Source organism: Protopterus annectens, chromosome 6.part1, assembly GCF_019279795.1.
Source record: "Protopterus annectens isolate FY-2018-M chromosome 6.part1, PAN1.0, whole genome shotgun sequence".
NCBI classification, from domain to species: Eukaryota; Metazoa; Chordata; order Ceratodontiformes; family Protopteridae; genus Protopterus; species Protopterus annectens.
Window position 1 is genome coordinate 265,619,349 of NC_056738.1, and position 26,767 is coordinate 265,646,115.

Here is a 26,767-nt window from a genome sequence, read left to right on the forward strand (position 1 = left end):
AGTAATGAATGAATCAGTTAACTTGATTATACAAGTTCCTGACAATGCTTATGTACAATAAATATTTTGAACCCATATACCACTTTATCATCTTTTTTGAATGCATGAGACAAGTAACAAGGTGTCAGAAGTGGGATGTCTAAAACAACATGGTGTCAGAAGTGGGATGTCTAAAATGGCACCTAGTAACATGGACATTACAGGGATGTGTTCACATCCAGATTAATGAATCTAATCCATCTTAATGACTGCCACCTTGTAACATGGACATTACAGGGATGTGTTCACATCCAGATTAATGGAGTTAATCCAGCTTTATGACTGCCATCTAGTAATATGGACATTGCAGGGATGTGTTCACATCCAGATTAATAAATCTAATCCAGCTTTATGACTGCCACCTAGTAACATGGACATTACAGGGATGTGTTCACATCCAGATTAATGAATTTAATCCAGGTTTATGACTGCCACCTAGTAACATGGACATTACAAGGATGTGTTGACATCTAGATTAATGAATCTAATCCAGCTTTATGACTGTCACCTAGTAACATGGACATTACAGGGATGTGTTCACATCCAGATTAATGAATCTAATCCAGCTTTACGACTGCCACCCTGTAACATGGACATTACAGGGATGTGTTCACATTCAGATTAATGAATCTAATCCAGCTTTATGACTGGGTCACAGCAGAACTAGAAGGGGCAGCCTTTTGATGCCACCTAGTTACACTTTAGCACAACCATTAAAATGATATGATACCACACAGGAAGCTGACAAGCAAGACACAGGACATGGAATAGATAAGAAAATGGCCATGCTGGTGGATATGTCAGGGAGTAACAGAAGTTCATAAGTTGTTTACAGTGTTCTGGACCTGTTGGCGATCAAGAAAAACAGATTCATTAATTTTAGGATAAAAACCTCAATCCTCCATTCATTTATTCAGAGACATTTTGAATTTTCCATTATAAGATGAATTAAGATGATTTGTTACATAACATTATACATTTTGATTATTATAATTATAATGACTGCTAGTTGTTGAGAATTCTTTATAGAATTTTCTGTCAGAATGACGGGATTAAGAAAGAAACAAAACAGCAATGTGGCTCACTGAAGAGATTAGGGCAGCAATTCAAAAAAAAGGACTCAACATATAAAAAAACAGAATGGATCAGGATGTAATTGGACAGGAATATGAAGAAGCTAGAAAGAAAGCATCTTGGAAGATGAGAATGACAAAGGAAAAATAATCTAAAAAAAAAAAAGCAAATTAAGAGTACACACTCTGAAGAAGGACTTTACTGACTTCTAGAAACTACTCTTTCTTCTTTCCCTGTTCATTGATTTCCAGTCATCTTCGTTGCTAGGCACTATCTCCCCACTTTTCTTGTGGTCTGCTGGTGTAATCCTAAACCACTATTGTGATGTCTGGTCTTGCTTCTGACTAGTAGCAGATCATATGATAGCATGATCACTCTTCACCATCAGTGTTTTGTTTCTATCCCATATTCTCTGTAGTACTCAGTACCCTGTCTATTATTCTGCCATTATGCTTTTCCATATTTAGTAAAATTTATAATACTGTATCTCCAAAAACTCTGTAAGCAAAATCAGTTTCCCAATAATATACCTGACATGGAATGTATACAAATTGAAATGTTTACATCTATCCCTGTAACTTATGTCTTTATTTAATGTAAGTTTTTGTAAGCTTCCTTTGAAATCTCTCAAGACAAGGGTTCCAGTTATATATGTATTGAAGATGATGTACTCAATAAAGGTCTAATTTATGATTTGAATAGTAAGGCTGAGCAGTTTTTATCCCTAGCAGACAAATTCTTAGGCATATATCTCATATATTTTATTCTCCTATTGCTTAGATTGTGGATACATGTTTTGTAAAAGAAAAGGTAAAAGGAATCAAAATAACTAAATCTTTAATATTTGCTTACTACTTTTAATAGATACAAGTTTAAGCACACATTTCACCTTATAGCACAATTTAGCAATAACCTATAACTGGGTGTGGGTATCACAGAATTAAACGATGGTTGGCATGGTTTAATCACGAGGCTGAAGCCCGAGTAATTAAATAAAGCCAACCATGGGCTAATCTTGTGATACCCACTCCCAGTCTTGGGTTATTGCTGTTTTACAATGGCATTATTTAAGAAAGAAATTGCTTATCTTTCTTAAATAATGCCTTTGTATAATGTCACTGAAGTGTTCTTCCAAGTTCTTCAGTGTTTGCTGATGTACCACGCATGTGTATGGGAGTAATATTCCTGAGCTTACACAGTACATCAGTACAGTGCAGGAGAAGCAACGGAGAAAAGAGAATCCCAACATAATTTGGGGGGGGGCAAATTTTAAATATCGCTTTTATAAACTTAGAAAGTTCCTGGAATAACTTTTGTGTTAGCATGTATTTCTGAAAGGATATGAAGCTCGAGCCTCAAATTTCTGTCTTTATTTAATGACTTCAATCTCCAGTGGCTTGCAAGAAAAAAATCATTTTTAAGGGGAACGGACCAAAACTATGAGGCAAAAATCTAGACATTGTGTAAAAATCCAGAAAGTTGAGCGGTACGAGAGTCTGCAGAGTTTTTAGGAGGTACAGCATAGAAATACAAAGAAAATTAGGTATACTTCTGTTTCTTTATTTTTGCAGAGTATACCTGATTTTTCTTGTATTGTTCTGTCCTCTAAGCATATCTGAATAGAAAAGTCTGGCCATTCAATGGTACTTCAACAGTCAGACTTTTTTCTGTTGGTATATATTCAATTTCCATTAGGCACACTGATTGGGCTGCCCAATCAGCCTGTATGTTTTTGAATGGCAATGAGCCATTACTGTATAATTTCTAAAACACATTATGTTACATTTATCCAAACTGAAGCTAATGCCAATGTTTTGGGCCCAATCATTAATTTGTTTCATATAATTATTTATATAAACAATGTCACTGTCAGACTGCATTGCACATGCAATTTTAAAGTCATTAGCATGTTTTTGAAATCCATAAATTATTTTTCTGGTATTGATATGAAAACTAGATTGAACAACATTGGGCTTGATACCGAGCCCTTTGGTACACCTAGTTTTACTTAATTGTTTCAAACTGTGTACTTTGAATATTGACATTTTGGATTCTATTGTGTAACCAAAACACGATCCATTTCACTGAAAGAAAATTAATATTAAATGTTAATACATTTCTATCATGGGATCATATGAGGTTACTGGAGGTCATTTCAAGCCTAGTAATTTCATCCCAATGTAATACCATAGATACTCTAGTCAATACCCAGGATTGTATTTACTAATGACTGCTCATGTCCAGAAGGGTTGTGGATGCTGTCCCCAGTAAGAATTTATGATGCCCCATCCACTCATCCCGGTTCCTTTTGAACAGTGTCATACAGGTGCTCTGCTTCACATGAAATGGCAGCCTATTCCAAAGATGCAGCAGTCACTGGGAGACAAATCTGTCCATCCAGCACATCCTATTCAAGTCACAGGCAATATTTAGGTCCCTGGAATGGGTATCTCTAGTCCCGTTTGATTTATGGATGTGCAGCAAATTCATTAGGTTTGAGTCAGAGATTGCTCTGTAAGAAGTCTATATGATAGTGAGAATAGTGACAGGGACTTTAGTCATTCTGTGTAAGGCACGTGCTGAAGTCCCTTGATCTTCTTAGTTAGAAACGTCTGAGGTATCTCCAATTGCTGCAGGTGCTTTGTACGGTACATGCTGAAAGAGGTGTTATTACTCAGTTATGGGCCTACTTGAAAGCTTTTCTTACTACAGTAGACACATGGTGGTCAAATTTAAGGTAGCAGTCTACTTGTGATCCCAGATCTCCTACTACTTTGTAGGTACATAGAGTATTGTTGTTAATTTGGTAATGTAAAGGGACATTGTTTATATAGAAGAGAATGATGATGCATTTCTTTGGCTTCAGGTCTGAGACAGTGACTAAGACACCAGTTGTTGGTCTGCGAAAGACCCTCCAGAAGTATACTGACATAATTTGGGGATTCAATAATTGCACCCAGTTTGCAGTTGTCTGCAAACTTAGTCAGCCACAGCCCCTTAGTTTTGGCCTGAACTTCTGAGAAGTATATACCAAGCAGTAGGGGGCCCAGTACTGACCCTTGTGGCATCCTGCTGGTGACAGCTTTTCTGGTTGATGTGGAGTCACCCACTTTGATAGTGTGTGACTGGTTTGTGAACCAGTTGGCAACCCATCTTACAACAAATGGGTTTACATTCAATTTGCTAAGTTTATCAGTAATATCTGATTGTGGGATTGTGTCAAAGGCCTTTGCCAAGTCAAGGTATGTTGTGTGCACAGATTTTCCTTTTTCAATGGCCATTGTCACATTTTCAAAGAAATCCACCAGATTTATCAGGCAAGATCTACCCTTGACATATCCGAATTGGGTCGAATCCAGGGTATGGCGGTCGCCTATGTCTTTATTTATGAGGTCCATGATTATACATTCCATGGCTTTACAGATGAAGCTGGTCAGACGTATGGGTCTATAATTCCCTGGGAATGTTGCTAAGCCACCTTTGTGGAGCTGAATAACTGTTGCTTTTCTCCATTCTGCAGGAACAAAGCCAGTGGTTAGGCTGTGATTGAATAGGGTACTTAATGGTGATGCTAGTTCATGTCTTAGTTTGTTTAGAAGACAGCCTGGGATGCTGTCTGGTCCCATAGAGGCTGTGTTTTTTGCCTTAGCCAAGGCTTTAATGACCTGCTCAATGGATATGTAAGGTGGGGGGGTGAGTAGGGAGCAAGGATTGTGATAAGTTTGGAGGGGATAAGGTAGTGAAATTTTTGCCAAATCTGTCCTCTAGCAGGTTTGCTATCTCTGCAGGATCAGTGTGTGTGTGATACCATTAGTCACTGGTTCCGGCACATGATTTGGTGCTACCTTTTAAGTTATGTACATAGCTGTGAAAGGCCTTATGATTATCCTTGGCTGTAATTGCTAAGTTTTTCTCAAAGTTACTCTTAGATGATTTGACATGTTATCTCATTTGGATGTTGAGGCTGAGGAGGGTGCTTTTCCATTGTTGGGGCCTTGCCTTAGTTTTCTTAGACAGCAATTTTTTGCATTTGTTGTAAAGTTTGTTGATTCTGGATGTCCACCAGGGTGGCTTTTTTTTTTACTTGGAGCTCTGGTTTTGATTCTCTCTGGAACTGCCAAGTCTATATACTTATACAAGTGATTGTACAGGGCTTTAGTGTAAGCTTCGGTGTAGTTACCACTTCCAGCTGGAGGTGGGGCTTGGAATGCATTTATACCTTCCCCTAGGAGGGTATAGTTTGCTTTGGTGAGGTTTTTAAGTCTGACTTCGTCCTTTGTGAGTTCGGGTGCTAGTGCCAGTGTGAAGGTGATTTGTGGTCAGATTTAACTAATAAGGGTGCAAAAGTTGCAGTAGTGCATCTGTTTGTCATATTAGTGAGAACCAGATCTAGTATGCTTGTTCCTCTTGTTGGAGTTTGAACAATTTGTTCCAGGCCATTTGAGTTAACAAAGTCAAGGAACTTTTGCACTAGTAAATTAGGGCTAGAGTAGGTTTCCCAACTGATGGTGGGATAAACTGATTCCAACCACTTGACTCCTCCCTCATTATGTTATACTACTCTTTACTACCCATTCTGCTAGCCACTTATATACTCACTTTGTATGAAAACCAACAGCTTAATGGGTATCAGTTCCCTGCTGGACATACCATCACCCCAGCTTTAGAATATCCCACTTTTAGCCATGCCATTAATATTGGGTACAACTCAACATCACTTTCAATCTTACAGCATACCATCCCCCGACACATTAGCTCTAGATCCAGACACTAATACAAACTTTTAAACAAACTCCTGAGGCTTATCACTGAGTATAGGCCTAGTCTTATATACTCAGTGGTGACATTCACCCCAATCCAGGCCCATCCACCACCGATACAATTACCCTCTCAATCTGTAACCCAAGGCACAAAACTATAACCAGTAGACCAAGTAACTCTCTCCTTGTCTGTCATCTTAATATTAGGAGCATTAATAATAAGGTACACGAACTGCATGCCCTCCTGGCTGTCTACTCCCCTGATGTTTTCTGTCTATCGGAGACCTGGTTAAAACCTAACACTACTGACAATGAAGTGCTACCACCTGGGTATAATATACACAGGCTGGATCATGCTTCCAGGAAAGGGGGAGGGGTGGCTGTACTCTATAAATCTGAGTTGAATGTGACCACAGATGTTATTCAACCACCTCAGATCAATAACTCAGAGATTATTGCCACTCGATTGAAACTTAACAAAAGTAAAAGCATCAACATCATCTGTATGTATATTCCCCAGGTAATAATGTAGCCACACTTGAAGACACGCTTCACTGGCTATCTTGTCATTACCCCCAAGAAACACTAATACTAGGAGACTTTAACATCGACTGGGGCTCTTGTTCCAAAGAATCCCCTTCTACCCATATCAACTTGCATGCATTTACACAAACCATTACCACCCCTACCAGGCTAGGTAAACCCAACCAAAAAGATAGTATACTCGACTGGGTACTCGTAAACAGTAATCCCCAACTGTACACTGCTGGTACCCTCCCCAATGACCTAAGTGACCATCTTCTCACTTACATAGTTAAGGATAAAGCCATTACCCCACAACAACCCCTACTCAGAAAAGTCAGGAGAAAAAGAAACTTTGACCCTGACAAATTCCAACTGGAACTTAGCTCTTGTAATTGGTCCATGCTAAAACACCTACCCTTAGAGGAGGCAGTTGCCTATTTTAACAACATATTTCTTGGAATTCTTGATCTACATGCGCCTGCCCACTCAAAATGTACAAAAGCAAGAACTGCACCATGGCTATCTAAAGAGACAAGACTAAAAATTACCAGCAGAAACAAACTATGGGCTCAATGGCGTTCCACAAAAATATAGGTATGCTAGGAATGAAACAAAAAATTTTATTCTACAGGACAAAAAACAATACTACTGCAATTTACAGATAACCAACAAGGACAATTCTCAGAAGTTCTGGGCAGGGCTAAACAATCTACTCCGCCCTGGTAAAACATCTACACCTATCCCTGCTGCCACCATTGATAAATCCCCAGAGGAGATCTCTGACAGTTTTAACCATTTCTTTACCAAAACAATTCAAGCCCTAGCTATCCAATTACCTTCTAGCTCCCCTGCCCCTGATACTTCTACCTCTAAAAACCAACTCTCGTTCTCCTTCCAACCAGTGTCCACATCACTTATCCGTAATTTGATCAAAAAATTAAACCCTACCACACTCTCCGCTGACCAACTCCCCGCTGAGTACCTTCAAAAATCAGCTGATGCCATAGCCTATCCAATATCGATACTAATCAATCGTACCATAGCATAAGCTAACATTCCCACCATCTGGGAAACATCCTATGTAATCCCACTACATAAAGGAGGTTCCTCTATGTAATTCTCCAATTATAGACCAATAGCTATACTTTCTCCACTTGCAAAGATTATGGAAAAATGTATACAAAAACAATTTATGTACCACCTAATCCAAAATCACCTCATGGCGGATACCCAGCATGGTTTTTGTCCACACCATAGCCCAGCCTCAGCGTTAATGGCTTTTACCAATACCATAAACAATAACCGTAATAATAATCACATATCCTCTGCCCTATTCTTGGATCTTTCCAAGGCATTTGACATGGTTGATCACCAACTTCTGGTTCACACCTTGCAAACTTTCCACCTTGATGCTAAAGCCCTTCTTTGGTTTACATCCCACCTTAATGGAAGACAACAGGCTGTCCTATGGCAGAACAAGCTCTCTAATCTATTACCAAACACCCCTGGAGTACCACAAGGCTCCATATTAGGGCCCCTACTGTTTTCCATCTTTATTAATGACTTGTATACAGTCATACCAAACGTCAGCTGTATCCAATATGCTGATGACTCCACCCTGATTTGCTCAGCTACTTCTCCCACAGACCTGAGGGTCGCTACCCAGTCCACTTTTAATACCATAGAAAATTGGCTCTCTGAACGTAGATTGTTACTAAATACCAAAAAAACTAAAATTATGTTATTCTCTCCAACTCATAGGTCTGTCACCTTCACCTTTACCATAAATGCAAAAGATGGGACAATAATTTCCCCTGATCCCTCTACAAAATTACTATGTGTCATTATTGGCAATAACCTAAAGTTTGACATACATGTAAATCAAACAATCAAGAACATCAATAAAAAAACTTGGGTCACTGCTAAGATGGCTATAGCTCGCTCTCATCTACTAAGATGGCTATAGCTCACTCTCATCTACTCTCAACACTTTTATATGCCTCCCCCCTTCTCTCCAATCTAAACAAATCTGTACTAAATAGACTGTCAACCTGTTACAATCATATTGCCAGATTTGCCACTGGAATGCCTTTTAAAACACATCAATGCATCAATGTAAAACAGCTTGGGTGGCTAGAACCTCCCAGTCTCATCCAATATAACCTGCTGATCATGGCTAAAAAAATCCTCTATAACCCAGATAACACACCAGCCCTTCAAAATAGTATCACCTCCCACAACAATCCAAGACTGCTTCGATCCTCGAACAAACTTTCAATTCAGACAATCAAAATCAACAATGCCGCTGGAGATGCCCTCTTTGCTAACGCTGCAGGCAGAGCCTGGAACTTACTTCCAGGTGATATTACTTTGCTCTCCTCCCTAGGACAATTTAAAACTAAACTCAGACAACATATGGCTTTGTCACTGCAACTAGCCCTGGTAACTCTCAACATGAATGTGAATAACCCGACTAACTATTTTTTATTAATTTTCTCCTGACTATAACCAGGTGTATCTTATGTCTGCCTATGTATTCTTTGGTAATATTACTTATGTACTCTTGTTTTACTTGTATTATTGTATCTGATAACTTGGAGCTTATCTCCCCGGGCCTCCACTGAAAATGGACATGGCTCCAGTTGGACTATCCCGATCAACAAATGTAAAATAAATAATAAATAAATAAATAAAATAATTGAAATTTCCCATGATCAGAGTGTGTAGCAATATTTGGATTGACTCCAGTTTGATCAAGTATGCCTAGTATGTATCATGATCCATGGAGGGGGATCTATAACTAGCTATGACTTGCATGGGGGTTTTACCCACAGTAAATCTGAACATGGAATAACTCCATGGAGTTGTCCAGTCTAACTAGTTGGGAGGTGAATTTCTCTCTAACATGTATAGAAACACCACTTTCTTTCGTTCTTACACATTCATTTTGCAGTCTGAAGGTGTGGATGGCGTTGTAGCTTTGCAAGGTTGGGATACTTTCTGAGGCCTTGAAATAGATTTCTTGACTGCACAGACATTTACATCCTCCAGTGACAAAAGTGCTTCTAGGGTGTGCATTTTTTGGTTTATGCTGCTAGCATTTAGCAGCATAACCCTTATTTTGTAATGGTTGGCAATTTATACATCGGGAATTTTGTTTTTGAGACCTTGCCTAAAAAGGACACTATGTGGGAGGCCAGAGCCTTTGCCAGCAGCAAGCAGATAGCCTAATGGTGCCAGGTGTAAACCATCTCTGGCAAACCATCGAGGTTTGTCAACCACATCATCCCAGGTTGACAGAAGCTGGATTCCCTTTGAATGACACTATTGGGATCATTTTAAGTGAGGATAGTATGCTGCTCAAGGCAAGTGACATACCTGCCTGGGAAATGTACTCAGAGAGCTCAATCATGTCTGTCTTTATATAGTCCAGTGAGTGATGTCTCAGGTTGTTTACTCCAACATGAGCTATGAAAGAGTCATAATGGTACTTGGCAGCTGACCGTGACTTTCTCCTTATCTAACTTGGTGAGTGGGATATCCATTTAACTCACTATGGAGTCTTCAATGACAAGAAAAGTTGGTTTTGTTACACCTTAACGACTTGGTAGGTGAGACACTGGTGTTGCTATGTGTCTTGGGTGCTGTGGAAACTGTATTAGTTGTAGGAGTCTTTTGTTTTGGAGATCTCTGGTGTTTTGGTAAGTTGTTTGAGAGAACCTCCACGTATGTTGATTTATGTGTTGGATGCATACAATGTATATGAGTAGTGGCACTACATGCATGAGTAATGGTGGGTGAGTTGACAATCCTCGCACTCTGTACTAGAGTGAGTTATTAATATAAGGTTGTCAGTGTACATGAGGCAATTGCTACACTGCCTTAGGAGACCCAAGTCAACAAGGTTGGCAAGAGAAACAAGGGTAGTCCAAATGTCCATAATGCTAGGTTTGAAGAACTGTTATCACAAAGAGGGTGCTTTCAGGACTGATTTAGGAGGCGCTCTGTGGATGGGTATTTCTGACAGGGTTTTTGGTTGGTGGTTTAATAGGTCACAGCTCACTAGCAATACTTCTTAGACCGGAGTTGTACTAAGGATGAGGACTATACTAATGTACTACAGCTGTATATAAGGGAAAAATTGTCAAATTATCTGTTCAGCTATTGCACACATTTGTGCAGTAGTGCACGGAGTTTCACAATGTGCAAACAAGCTCAAATGCAGGACTTAGATACCAGAAGCTAAAAACCTAAGCAATGAGAGTGCTTACTCCAAGCCCTAGATCAATCACACTTCACCAGACAGGTTCCAATCAGCACACTTCTCTCACAAGGGTGCAGAAAGGCTCCTGCCAATCAAAGATGCCTTGGAAATTGTGCTCAGAATACAACAGCCACTACAAACAGACCCAGATGCAGCAAACTTGTATCTGGACTATGCTACAGCTACTAACTACACTCATTTTGGTAGGAAACACTAACAATGTTTTAAACAACAGAAAAACAGTAAAGAGAAACTAAAGAATGTTTTAAACAGCAAACAAAGCAGTTATTTAAAACACTGCTTGGTGGGAAAACAGAACAAACAGAACAGATGCTTTGCAAACAGTATAAAGTAACAACAATTACTTTGCAAACAGTGAAAATAGCAAAAAAAAAAAAAAAAAAAGCTTTGCAACAGTGAAAACAGCAACAAAATAGGATTTAACAGGCAAAGTAAGGCAGACAAATGCAGTACAAACACTGTAGTTTAGTTTTTAGGGTTCGCCACAGTGGATCACCTGTCAGCTCATGATTGGTAGTGGAGTTTTACGGTGTCGAGTTGCCAGCCAGGTGCCCAACCTTCCACAGAAGGCATACACATGCATGCACTCACACCTAGGGCCAATTTAGAGTGTCCAGTCTACCTACAGCATGTCTCTGGGATGTGGGAGGAAACCGTAGCACCCAGAGGAAACCCACGTGACCACAGGGAGAACATGCAGACTCCGAATAGAAGGCACCCCAGCCAAGGATCTAACCTAAGAACCTCTTACTGTGAGGCCCTCAGTTTAGTTTACAGTACTCAAATACAGTATTACATAAGCATAACACAATAAAAACTGCAGTAGATAGTATAATCAAGCAAAAAAACAGGCAGTCCAAGTAGAGGAATAACAAGTCAACACAGCTGAATCCAATGAAGTAGCAGTTCCAAAGTTTAATAATACAGCATAACAAATGTTAAAAACCATCCAAGAAAAAGACAAGTGCTTTCACACCTATCCAGGTGCTTCTTCAGATCAGAAAAATAGCAGTGAGACAGTAACAATGTTTCAAACAGTAGAAGAACATCAAGGAGCCACTAAGGAATGTTTTAAACAGCAAACAAACCAGTCATTTAAAACACTGTGGTAATATATCAAAGGATTCAGTGTCACTCCTGGTGTTAATTCATTTTCTAAAGTTAACACAATTTGGTCATAGAAATTTATTAGGTTTGTTACTGTTGATCCATTCTTCACAAATTATGATGATCCACATCCATGCATACCATTTTTTCTTAAGTTTTCCAACAACTGAACAATATAGCTTTCAAATATATATATATTTTCTGAATTATAGAAGTAAGACTAATCAGTCTGTAATTTTTTATATTATGTTTATTGTCCTTTTTATAGATCAGGATAATCTGGGATACCTTCCAAGAAGATGGTACTGTGCCCATTCATAACAGCTTATCAAATACTGGAAGTAGTACTGGGATAACAGCAGCATTTATATTCAACAATAATGTGTCAGGTATTTTATCTGGATCAGATCCATTATTGTTTACCATCTTTACGTCTTTTGTATCCTCTCAGAAATTATAATCGGACGGCACCAATGTTTTTTATGTATTCCTTAAATGAAAAAATGAATTATTTAATCCATTATTGATGTTAATAAAGTAATTATTAAATTCATTAACAATTTGATGGATATCACAAATTAACATGTCATTAATGTTTATTGATTTTATTTTAAGCGCATTATTGTTAATCATACTTATACATCTGTGATAGTTCATTTTATTAGATGATCAATAGCTAATTTATTTTCAGTATTTAGTTTTGCAGCTTTTATTAGAAGATCAATAGCTAATTTATTTTCAGTATTTTATTTCATATTTTAGTTCTCTGGTGATCTTGTTTAATTTTCTTTAGTTTACCACAACTGGGAACTTTTCGTAAATCCTAAACCTTTTCTTCTTTTTACATATTTTTGTTTTAATATTCCAGCATAATGGCCTACTCTGTTATGCTCTGCTGTAGCATCTATGTTTTTTATGCATAATCAGTAGTTTCTAAGTTTAATTGCTCCTTCCAGTCAATAAATATCAATAGTAGTTAATCAAAGTAGTGCAATTTTACTTTATTTTTATTTTAGATTTGTTAACAGATAAATTCAATTTAAATGTTAATCAATTATGATCTGATATACTTAATGAATGATTATTTATGTCTTTAATTAAAGCTGGTCTATCCATAAGTATGATATCCAAAATATTACTACCTCCAGTGCTGTTCAAAACCAACAGTTGCATGCAATGTAAAGAAATATCAGTTTTGTTTTGTAACATGACTTGAAACACCAGTAGTCCAGGAGATTCCAGGGTAATTAAAGTAACTCATAAATATAATGTTTTTTAAATTCAGATTTCATCCAGGAGAGTTAAATATTCCCTGTGCGTCTGTGATCTCATGTTAGGTCTTCGGTAACATGGTGGCAGTTAGCACAGAGAATTAAGCTCTGCATGGTTAATGAATAGCTTCTTACAACCAAGAGTGTAAAGTTTTATTCCTTCCACTTCCTTTTGGGGGGATGCTGCTCCCTTCCATGCATTAACTCCTCCTTGGTAAGATCTGACAACAAAATGAGCTCCTTTAGTATTAAAACTAACCTAGAACCCCCATCAAACTCCAAACCTGTTAAGAACTTTGCTAAGGCCAATTACCTCAAACTAAGTGACAGCTTATTAAACTTCCAACCCCATTGAATCTGGATGATACTAAGGCCTACTCTGAGCTGTACACAAAAGCACTGTACAGTCACATTCATAGCTGCATAGAGGAGGCAGTACCTGTCTGAGTCAAACCTATGCTTACTGGAAAAAATAAACCACCCTGGTTAACCCCTAGCATATATAGGCTATTCAACAAAAGGGAAAAAACTCCTCTCCAAAGCCAAGAAGGAACAGACAAATCAGTGCAAAAAGAAACTCACCAGTCTAAACAAATTCGAGAGCTAGTCAAATCTGCCAAAGCAACCTATGAGACAAAGGTAGTCTCCCAGTTAAAAGATAACCATAACACTGTTTTTAATTATGTTTGCAACCTCCGGGGAAATGCTAAGCAATGTGCTGAGTTAATCATGTATGGCAACAATTGCACCCAGCCTGAAACTATAGCAAACCTGCTGACCAACAAGTTCAGTTAAAACTACCCCCCATCACCTACTATCACACCCAAAGAAATACCAGCAACCGTACACCTACCACTCACTATGAGGGAAAAGGTCCTTATTGTGCTCGTTAAAGCCAAAAACACAGCCTCTGTGGGTCCCGACAACATTCCAGGATGCTTCTTAAATAGCTTACAACAGAATATATTAGGACCATTAGAAACCCTCTTTATTCACAGTCTCCAAAAGGGCTTTGTCCCAGAGGAATGGATAATTGTAACAGTTGTCCCTCTGCACAAGGAAGGCCATCAACTGACCCAGGGAACTACAGACCCATAAGCTTGACCAGTCTTATCTACAAGGCCATGGAGAGAATTATCATGGACCTGTTCAGTAATAATTTAGGAACTCTACAAAAACTGGACCAGACCCAATTTGGCTTTGTCAAAGGGAAGTCTTGCCTGCTCAGTCTGGTGGACTTCTTCAAGAAAGTCACCAGGGCCATGGATAAGGATAAAATGGTACACACCACTTATCTAGACCTGGCCAAAGCTTTTGACATAATCCCCCACTCGGGGATCATAGATAAACATACTGAGTTAGGCATGAACCCCTATGTCATCAGATGGATAGCCAACTGGCTCACTGACAGAGCACATGTTGTCCAGATAGGTGAATCCACTTCTGACAATAAACCTGTTACTAGCAGTGTCCCACAGGATTCAGTGGTGGGACCACTCCTGTTTCGTATATACTTCTCTGAAGTGAAGGCCAATGTTGGGGGCCTCTGGCTCATGAAGTTCGCTGATGACTATAAGCTGGGAGCAATCACTGAATACTTAAATAATGCTGACATCCTAGAAACAGGCCTAAAATGACACACAACTGGTGCCAAAACCATGGTCTGAGACTAAATGCTAAAAAATGCATAATACACCCTTCAGTAAATCAGATATCCCTGGAAATTATAATATTGATAGCACACCTCTAAAAGTAGACCCAGTGGTGAGGGACCAAGGAACACAGATAGATAGTAACCTAAACTTTGACCACCAGGTAGCTACAGTAGTGAGGAAATTCTTCTATGTGGCTCAATTTATAAGTAAAGGCATGGCATCAAAATCAAAGAAAGTCATAGTGCCACTGTACTCGGCCCTCATCAGACCCATAATCAAGCACAATGCTCCCTTCTGCATGCATCTAACCAGGCACTTCACCAAATGAAGCAGCCCAGAGGTTTTCACAAAAAAAATACAAAGCATAAAACACAAGTCGTATGCAGACTTGACAAGGCCCTATCCCTTTACTCTGTCTCATATGATTTATTGAGAGGGGACTTATGCCCAACCTTCAAGGCATTCTTAGATGTGACACTGATGAAAATGTTACATATTTGCAAGAAAATTTATACAAGGGTAATGCTTTCCATGGACCTAAACCTTCTTTGTGACTCTAACAGAACTTGCTGGAGAAACAAATTCATATTGCAAAGACTACCTCGTCTATGGAATAAACTTCCCATCTTCGAAAAACAAAGCATATCCCTCACTCTCTTCAAAAAATAATTTGAATAAATAGATGGGGAACTGTAAATTCACTCCTGGGGTACTGCCCATGTCCCTCATTGACAGAGGCAGTCTATAAAATGGGGGGGCTCCAACACCCAAAGACCCACTACCCTGATATTACCCCAAACCCATATCTGAAAAATTAAGATATAATATTGTCATATCCTGGGTATTATTGGCTAGGCTTGTAAAGGCTCTTGTGCCATTAGCCTAGAAATCACCTATGAACTTATGAACACAGTTATATTCAGAACTTGATGTGTTGTTTTAGTTTAGATTTGTACTATTATCCCTTCCAGTTTTTCAATATATTTAATTACAGTTGATGGAATTACATTGTGATTTCAAAGAGGGCACTGCCTCCCTTAACTCCCTTTCTTAAATTTTTATATTTGCTGTAATTTGGCAAGTGTAAACATTTTGTATTCCAAGATTTTGTAATCACAACAATATTGTAATTCTCTTGTTGTATTATTTCGACCAACTCATTGAATTCATTACCCAGTCTATGTGTATTATAAAAGTAACATCTGATAGTTGTGTCAGATCTTCTGTGTTTACCATTAATGACCCTAAAAAGTTTTGTGTATTCTGAAAATTGCCTGCCACATAAGTTGTACCATACAAATTTAGATAGATCTTATCTTTGGAATGTAATCTCTAATCATTTACACATTCTTCCCAAAATTTCACAAATTCAGTATTATATGACAGCCACAGCTTTCACAACAAATTATTCAAAATATGAACCTGATCATTTTGGAGATGGTAACATTTCACAAAACATCTTATCAGATTTGAATTCTTCTAGTTTTTCAGAAATATCTAAAACCAAGTTTTTCACATGATTTAATGGTATATATTTTAAATCATTTGTTCCAACATGTAAAATGATTGTTATATTTTATGCTGCAAGCTATTAATTTAAATTTGGAATTATCCTGTTAATATCTTCAAATTTGAGACCTAGTAATGATGGAACTATAATTTCTTCTTTACTTATACCAGATAGTTGTCTTGTTGCTGGTTTTATCACAGAGATCCCCCTCAAAATCAGAATTTCCTAGTTTGTATCTGTATTGATTAGTCTACTTTCATTCCATCTTAAAAGCCCTTCTTTTTAATTTCTTTGTTACTACTACATTTGAACGATCATTAACAGCAGTATCAACTCAAGTTCTTTTATTTTTTTGACATTTCCTGATAGAATGTCAAAAGCTGATAAACTAGTTTTCTTTAGATTCTCTCTTTCATATCCCAGTATATTTGTATTATTGTTAATAATCTGTAGGTAACTTTTTGGTATCTACCTATTTGATATAAATACACACACACACACACACACACACACACACACACACACACACACACACACACATATATATATATATATATATACACACACACACACACACACACACACACACACACACACACACACACACACATACATATATCAAAGTGACATGCATGTGTATAACTCACCAGAAAATAAAGGATAATTTAACCTTAATAGGAATGAGTGGCAACAGAACACATCCAAAACTACTCAACAAACCTGGACAAGACTAAAAAGAACAAATGTGTATTCTAAAGCTCATCAGTATTCTATTTTATCTCTATTTTTCTGGCAAATACCTGCACCTTTGTACGTTTTAACTCTAGGGTTCATTAAGTCACTTTTTTTTCTGCTGAATATATTTTAATACTGAAATGAAAAAAAACTACTACTTCTGGGTCAAAATTACAAAAATTGTATCAAGTAGAACCAGTTTCTTTACACTATAGTCCCCAAAAAAAAAAAAAAACAATCAAAGTTGATTCACGCGTTGAACTCATTTACGCGCTTAGTACTCAGAACTACTAGAACCTGCTATGCATGCGTTCAAACCAACTGCTGAGTTAGGCAGTCTCCCAGGAAGACAGGGATCTCCCTAGCGTTAGTCAGAAGTTCGTCGAGTGATGACCTACAGAACGGAAGGTCAATACCAGATCTGCACGCCCAGAGGGAGGTTTCCAGCCTACTCCCGCGGGGATCTCGTTGGACAGTGGGCTTGCTACAAAGGAGTGACAAACAGAGTTGTTGGGGTTGCTACAAATGGAGTTTGATTTGATCTATGGAGATGAATGTGAGCTATGCTGCTGTGTGTGTGTGTGTGTCTGTATCCCCCATTGGCTTTGTGTTCAGGTTTTGTGCTAAGAGGTTGACAGCTATGGTGTTCTTCTTTTACAGTGGAGGATAGATGGGTATTGTCTGAAATTGTAGATATAAGTAACTTTAACACGTATACTGTTAAATAAACAACAACAATCGGGCTTTTTTTGTTGTTGCCATAGAGAATATTTACATGATATACACAATGCTATGACAGTGTTTGAGACAAGTATTTATTATTACAGCATTTTTACATTATTTCAAACTCATTACATTCTTTGAGTTATCTTTTTAGGTTTTACTCTTAGACTAAACAGAATGCCAGTCTAGCAGTCTATGTGGTCCCTAACCTGCATCCCTCAATAAGTTAAGCAATTTATCTGTTTCTTTGTTTTTGTTTTGTTTTTTTTTGATTTTGATCATGTTTTCCCCATGAAAACAAGTAGATAGTTCAGGCAGCAGGTCTTTTTTTGGATAAATTTACTTTTTTTATATGGGGGTGTATCACAGAGATTTACATTCAGCATGTTACTTGGCACTTTATAAAGCTGAATAAGTTATTATAATTAGAACTTAGTGCAGGAGAGTTTGTTTTTTATTTATACTGATTTGACTGACTATTCCAGTAAGTATTTTAAAAGTAAATTATTTTTTCATGCCTCACAACCTTTTGATGGTTTTGGGGGGCAGCAGTCATTTAAAGTTTAGTTCCAGTTTTATTTTTGCTATATCCTCCCCCTTTCTATTGGCCATGCCTCTTCCCAGTGCCCCTACCCATTCAGCTCCTCCCTGCCCCCCCTTTAATTTGAAGTCACCAGCCACCACTGCTTACATACTTACCACTTGTCAAACAATAATAATAATAGATACTAAGGTGATATGACTTTTTATGGGAACAACAGGGATTTTACATTACAATCTGTTCAAGCTTTTGAAATACATAAGCCCTTCATCTGTTAATGTTGGATCCAGTATTTTAATACCCATTTGCACAGAGAAAATAAGAATATAAATGTAATTTCTTTCCCACTGGTTAAATGATATTTAAAAAAATACTATCTTATAGGCTCATAAGTTCATAGGTTCATAGGTGTTTACTAGGCTAACAACCACAAGGGCCTTTTTAAGCCGAGCCATCTATGCATCCCAAATCTCTGACAAGTTCTGATACCCTTGATAAGTGTAAGCATGGGCCTGGGAGATGAACCATTTATAGGTTACCTGTGTCCATTGGAGACATAGGTGCCAAACCAGGGATGAATTTCTGGTTTCCCATCCAATTGTCCAAGTTGCACTTGAATTGGGCTAGGGAGGAACTCTGCTTTACATGGATGGGGAGCCTGTTCCATAGATGGGGCAGTCTCTGGGATACATATCTATACCTCTGTTTATATCACAGGTAAGGTTTAAGTCTTTAGAATGGGCAATTCTGGTGCTGTTTGTTTTGTGGATATGCAGGAGGTCCATCAGAGTGGGGTCTGATAATGCCCTGTATGCCAGGCATACATCTCCCCCTCAAAAGCCTTTAGGAGACAGAATTCAGGGATTGGGCCTTGAGGCAGTCTGCACAGGACATATTACTTACATCATGTATTCTTTTAGTGAGGAACCCCCGTGGACATTCCAATTGTTGGATATGCCTGGTTAGGTACATACCAAAGGGGGCACTGTACTCAATGATAGGTCTGATGAATGCCAAATACAGTTAAACAATGACATACTTGGACCTAGATGCCATACATTTGTTTATAAATTGTGCAACATAAAATGATTTTTTCACCACTGTAGATATGTGATGGTCAAAGGCTAGACTACTATCTGTGTGTGTCCCTAAGTCCCTAACTAATGGGTCAGCTGTAAGGGGTGTATTGTCAATATGATAGTTACCAGGGATGGATGACTTCCCAAAGAATACTAGTAAGCATTTCCTGGCATTTAGTTTTAGTCCATGGCTCTGACACAAGTTGTTTGTCTGTGTCAGACCCTCCTGGAGAACATATGTGTGAGATTCAATGATAGCTCCTAATTTGCAATCATCTACAAATTTAATGAGCCAGAGATCACTGACATTGGCCTTGACCTCTGAGAAGTAAATGCCAAAAAGGAGTGGTCCAAGGACTGATCCTTGATGGACTCCACTTGTGACTGGCCTCTTTGTAGAGGTGGACTCCCCAATTCTAACCTCCTGGGTCCTATCTGTGAGCCAGCTGGCTATCCACCAGGTGACATATGGGTTTGTACCTAACCTCTTGAGTTTGCCAACAATGCCAAAGTGGGGTATTGTGTCAAATGCCTTGGCCAGGTCAAGGTAGGCAGTGTGAATGATTTTGCCCTCATTCATTGCTTTGGTGACCTTCTCAAAGAAGTCCACCAGGTTGAGTAGGCATGATCTGCCCTTGATGAAACCAAACTGGGTTGGGTCCAGTGTCAGGTGGTTTACTATATCTCTACTGATCATCTCCATGATAATTCTTTCCATGGCTTTATATATAAGACTAGTAAGACTTATGGGTGTGTACTTTCCAGGGTTTGTAGATGGCCCACCTTTATGCAGAGGGATAACTGTTGCCCTTCTCATTTCATGAGGTATGAAGCCTGTTTGGAGGTTACAGTTAAATAGTAATTCCAGAGGCTCTGATAGATCATGTTTCATGCTATTTAGAAGATATCCTGGGATACTGTCTGGGCGCACTGATTCAGTGTTCTTGGTCTTAGAGCATTAAGGATCTGTTCCCATGATAGCAGGGGGAGTTATATTTGATGATATTTCCTGAGGGAAGGTTGAAAGGGAGAGGGGGTACAGTTGGAGCTGAATTTATCAGCCAGGAGGTTTGCTATATCTTCTGGCTCAGTATAGGTGACTCAATTTACAATTAGCTCTGCACACAATTGTGTATTGCCTTTGAGGTTGCAGACATAGCTAATGAATGCTTTGTGGTTGTCCTAGGCCTGGAAGGCCAAACATATCTCAAATTTGGCTTTGGTAGACTTTATTTGTCCTCTGAGTTGTGTGTTTAGTTTGATGAGAGTGCTTTTATCCGGCTAGGTGCTGCATCTCCTAATTTTTGCCATGATTTTCTTCCTCCTGTTATACAGCCTATTGATTTTGTGATTCAACTAGGGTGGCTTGTTTTTGGAGTTAGTTCTGTACTTCTTCCTGGTGGGTACAGATGCCTCTATGCACCTATTAATAAGCTTGTACAGGGTTCTGTGAGCAGTTCTGCATAGGCAGCAGTGTTCTCAGGGTTTATGGGGCTTGAGATTTTGCCAGATTCTCACTTAATAGCAGGAGGTTAGCCTTAGAATAGTTCCTGAATATTCCAGGTTTAACTTTTGATATACATAAGCCCTCCATCTGGTGCTAACAAGCTGAGGAAGAAATCTCAGTCATCTGATTAGATTATTAGACAATTACACAAGTGCTTGAAAGAAACAGGCTGAATGATTGTGTGTGTGTGTGTGTGTGTGTGTGTGTGTGTGTGTGTGTGTGTGTGTGTGTGTGTGTGTGTGTGTGTGTGTGTGTGTGTGTGTGTGTGTGTGTGTGTGTGATCTCAAACCTAGAGGATAGAATTAATAACTGACTAAAAAAGTAGTGCTGGTGCTATATAATGATACAAAAGACTAGCACTAATTCAAAAAAGGAAAAACTAATATGAGTAATGTTTTTTACTTAGCATAATTCTTAATGGTCCAATAAATAAAAAAAGATGAGATGGGAGACTACTGTTGACTAGAAGATAATAGAAGATGATGTGTCTTATGACAATCACAAACTAGCAGCACAGTGGCACAGCATGTAGTGTTGTCACCTCACAGCGAGAGGCTCTTTGGATCGATTCATGGATGGGATGCCTAGTGTGTGGAGTCTGTATGTCCTATTTGTATTTGGGTGGGTTTCCTCTGGGTGCTCCAGTTTCCTCCCATATTCCAAAGACATGTAGTAGGTTGATGGGACACTATAAATTGGTCATAGGAGTGAGCGTGCATGTGTCTGTGGGGCATGGAACAACAACCATGGCAGGGCTAGCCACCCTGCAGTGCGAAAGTTGTCTGTAAATGATTGTCACTGTTGCAGTAACATCATGACCCCATGTACAAAAATGGGAAAAAAGGGTTGTGGATGGATGGATGAATGAACAGATGGATAAGTACAAGCTAGCGTATTGCTTTAAAAGACAAAAAACTACTTCAGGTGAATAAAGTAAATTTCTTCCTCTTAACAGCAAAGCAATAAAGTGAATTAAAAACATACATACATAAAGAGTCATCACTGAACTATACCCTGCTGCATGCTAGGATGAAATTATTTTAATCCTAAATTCTAGTCATTTCTGTTCTCTTCACATTTCATTAGATATGACTGGCATTTCTGGTTATTACTGCAAGCTATCTGTTTGCATTTCATTCCCATCCTTTTATTTTATTTATTTATTTACATTTGTTTACCGGGAAAGTCTGACTGGGCCAGACGCCCATTTTCAGCAGAGGCCCGGGAATAAAAGCTCCACAGAAATACAAGCAATATACAATAATTAGATAGTACAACAGTATACATACAGTAAAATGCAGAATACATATCTTCTAGTTAGAAACAATTATTAGAAACATTATTAGAAACAATATGGTTCAATAAAGTGACATCTCCTGCTGTTACCTGTACATAACATTTGGGAAGCCAGGGACTTTCTTTGCCTCCTCTATTTGTGCTTTGCTGATGTCTGTTCCTACAACCTGCTGGAAATGGACTGCCAGTACCCTGGTACTCAGTCCTGTGCCACAGCCCACGTCTACTGCAAGCTGAAAGGGCTTCCCTTTCTGAAAATCAGAATTGGTGACAAATTACTGCCTAATTGTCCAGATTATTAAAGTCCTATATGTCTATTGATTTTAAGACTCACTTTCTCTATATACTATACATATATGTTAGATGATCGAATGAAAGGCATAACACACAGAGCTATTTCCTAGAGAAGTTTAATTGAAGATCTGCATTTGTTCACTGATAATGTGACTTACTGTCCTTCAGTCTTAGTTATCTTAAAGAAACACTAACTTAATTCACATATAATTTTATTTGCACTTTACATTTTGATTTAAAAAATGAGATATAGCCTGTCACTGTTATGGGAGTCATGTGAATCATACACAGAAAGAACAGAAGCACTGATATACTGATCATGATATCTAAAACCAAAATACCACTTGGCTAATGACCAGCACAGGTAACAGTCCAAAAACCAATGGAAAGTAAAATACTTTAATAACACACAGTAAAAACTTAAGTGCTTTGATCCAAAACAAGTCTTCAGAACTGTATTTAATTACAGAACCATCTCATAAATGGAGTGTCGTTGGATATTAATTCATCAGATAATCTATACCTCATAAAATATGGTTTTGGTAAAAGATCATGCAGCTATATTACCTTAGAGAACTTAGAATAATAATCCACAAAGAAGAAAAGTGCACATTTTTGTAATGGAATAAGTCAATGAAGGAATGTCTTGGGGCACGAGTTCCTCTTTCTGACTTTGATTCTTAAACATTACCTCAGACATCGGAGTTCTGAATGGTTTTGCACTGTCTCATCAGCACAAACATACTAGACCAATATGTGACATCACAAGCTCTTTCCATACACTTATATGTGCCAAGGTGTGGTTTACGTATCATAGTGCACTCTCGCTTAATTGAGCAAGATTGATTATTCAGGCAGTTACATTTAAACAGTAAACCTTGAATACACAAAAACTTGAATGATTTCCCACTGTCTGCTCTGTCACCACAGATATAAGATGCCAATAAGTGAAATCATGAGGTCTTTCCTTGCACTTTCTTAGAACAACATGTGATTTATGAATCATAGTATACTCTCACATAGTTGACTAAAATTGATTACTCAGTACCTTTAAATAGGATTCCTTGAGTTCATAATCCAACATCAAGATATGGAAAGTAAAGTATGGTCTGTAGAGAGCATGTAATGACTTCAAATTTTCAGGTCATCTTGTATTAATGACATCACAAAGCATCTGAAGTCCTTGGCCATCTCTGGTACACATTCTTAACTCCTGCAACTTTTCTGTAGACACTGATGACTGTGATAATATCATAGGATAATAGGAATACAAGCCACTTGGGTCTTACAACCATTTACACTATGCCAGTACCCACCCTCAGACTGAACTTCCTCTTTCGGGGGGCCAGGCTAGTAAAGCCACAGGACAGATTTGTGAATAACCATCCAATTGTCCAGTTCCCATTTGAAAAAAGATAATGTGTCACATTACTTAATTTGCAGTGGAAGTCTATTCCAGAGGTGGAGAAAGCACTGTGTAATGAACTTACCTCTTCACCTTGTTTTAGATACCCACTGGTAAGGATTTAGATCCCTTGTTCTGGTACTTATGACACCATTTTATTTGTGGAGATTCAAAAGATCTTGGACCACTGGGCCAATAATGGCTTGGAATGCAAGGCATGGATCTCCTTTCAGGAGTCTATAAGGCACTTAATAAAAGAACAGTGCTTCCAATCATTTCTGTTAGCTTAGGGTTTTTAAGCCAGTGATGTTCTTAGTTAGGAAACTCTAGAGTCTTTCTTACTGTTTATGTCTAGTGAGGAACATCCCAAAGGGGGCATTGTATTCAATCACTTGCCTAAACCATACTAAATATAATGGAAAAATGACCTCTTTTGGATCTGGAAGATATCCCCTTGGCAATCAGCTGTGCAAAGAAGAAGGACTTCTTGACCATTGTTGTTTCATAATTATCAAAGGAGAAGGAATTATCAACCCAAGTACCAAGGTCTCTAACAACATTCTCATTTTGGAGTGAGGTATTACCCTTGCCATCAGTTTGCTATCTATCTTAATACAAAGGGATCTATTTAAAATGTATTTATCTTACTAAATATCTTGGCATGTGGCATACCTCTCAACCTCTTAGTGCAAGAAATCTGAACAAACCCATAAATAAAAGTGGAACAAAGGCCCAAAAATAGGGACAACTTTTGAATATTGTTCTTATGAACTTAGAAAGTTGATAGAATAACAGGTTTTGCATTAGCATGAATTTTCTGAATGATATGAAGTCTGAAAATGAAATGTCTGTCATTATTTTCTAACTTCAGTCTTTAATGATTTACCACTAATTTGCTCGAAAAACACAATTTTATGAAAGTTGGACCAAAAATATGAGGCCAAAATCTGGACATTCTGCGAAAATCTGTACAGTTGAGAGGATGGCATGGGGCATAGTGTCAAAGGCCCTGGCCAGGTCTAGGTATGCCATGTGTACAGAATGGCCACTGTCAAACACTTGTGTAACTCTTTTAATGAAGTTAACCAGATTTATTCGAGAGGCTCTTCTCTAAAGAAAGCCACATTTCTGTAGGTCTAGCCTAATGGGATTTTTAATTCCATAGTTAACTAGGTCAGCTATAATATGCTTTATGACTTTGCATGTGAGATTTGTCAGGCTGATGGGTCTGTAATTCCTGGGGTCAATGGCTGGATAACCCTTCTGTACTAGCATCACCACTGCAGCAGTAGCAAACTTCGGGGACGAAGCCAGTTGCTACACTCAAGTTAAATAGTTTAAGGAGTGGTTATGTCAGGGCTTGCTTGGTACTGTTTATTAAGCAGCCAGGTATATTATCAGGTCCTGTGGTGCAAGTATTTTTAGTTTTTGACAGCCCTTTTAATATATATGTTTTTTGGTAATGATAGGGGAGTCTGAGGGCTTTGAATAGTTATTTCCAGGGTGAAGGTGGCACTGAATGTGTTAGCTAGTGAAACCATCTTAAGTTTTGATCAAGGATGGATTTTATTTTTTAATTTTCTAACATAAGTAAAAAAAGATTTGTAGTTGTCCTTAGCTTCAGATACTAACCTCAGTTCATAGCCTGTGTCTAGTTCTTAAACTATTATATAGTGGGCACACAATGAATATATGCCTAATTGGAAAAATACATTTGCAGCTGTATAATAATAATAAATCCAATGCAACCAAGGTAAATGAAGAAGTGATATTCAAATTACTTTCAATATAAAGCAACTGACTCCAAATACCAACAAAATATGCTAAACTGCATATCAACATGCATTTACTTCAGATGTTGGTTATTCACTATACAATATTTCTATTAGTGAATATATGTTTATTAGAAACAGAAAATGAAAATCTAATGTTATTTTTGAGAAAAAAAAAATAAATGCTTAACTTGATATAATTATATGGTAGGAGTGAATGTTGAAACAATAGAGGAAGTAATAGAGGAATATATTATATCAAAGGGAAGATGATTAAACATACAATTTTTAGGAGAATACATATTTAAGGGAACTCAAAGGTTTTCAGAAATCCCCTTAAATGAATACCCAAAATTATTGGTAAACCTACATGATTAAATGGGTCTATATTATGTCCACAAAACCCTCTTTCAGCAAATGACTACTTGCTGAATGATAACCAGCAAAATCTACCTCCCTTGAACAACCATTCCAGCAATTTTTTTTTCTAGGGGAAATAAATGCTTGGCCAACCTAAAACCAGACAAAATTTAAAACCCTTCAAAGTGGGGAGCTTCACCCCCACACCCTCTAATGTGGGGGGCCATGCACCCTACATGCCCCTAACTAAATATAAACACTCCAAGATCAGACTACAGTGGGGAAAAGGTCAAATTCCTGATGATGGCCAAGCATTTTTCCCCTAGGAAAAAAATAGCTGAAATGGCTGTTCGTAGGAGTTAGATTTCACTGGTTATCGTTTGGCAAAGAGCCGTTCACTGAAAGAGATCTTCGCAGATGTAATATAGACCCAGTTAAACTTATACAGGAAGTAATAATCAAGCTACATTATCTAACATATAAAATTATGAGAATAAGCATCATATTCAGTAAATAATTATTGGACAGAGATACTTAAAATAAAAAAATGGAAATTAAAAGAAGAAACTTCAATGCATAATTTAGTTTATTCATTCAATGTTACCAGTGCACTTTTCTTTAGGCTGAAGTTAGTTTACTGAGAGCATGCAAGTTGTTTTTCACACCTGGGAAAGAAATAGAGACAGGACAAGGACAGATAGTATATGTGCAAGTATGAATAAATGCGCTATCGTGCACTTCTAGCATGATTAAACCTAACTATAAAACACGTAAAGCCTGTGGGTACAGCTTGTCTATTTGGGAAGTAACATTCTATTTTGGAAAGTGT

At 38.0% G+C, this 26,767-nt stretch overlaps 1 protein-coding gene across 1 annotated transcript in view; it reads right to left on the bottom strand.

The window, feature by feature from the left end:
• Nucleotides 1–26,767, bottom strand: part of LOC122805277 (putative methyltransferase DDB_G0268948) — a 171,733-nt gene that overhangs the window by 125,770 nt on the left and 19,196 nt on the right. The window contains exon 2 of the mRNA XM_044075365.1: nucleotides 22,198–22,358. Coding sequence (XP_043931300.1) covers nucleotides 22,198–22,358 — 161 coding nt within the window. The remainder of the gene's footprint in view (nucleotides 1–22,197; nucleotides 22,359–26,767) is intronic.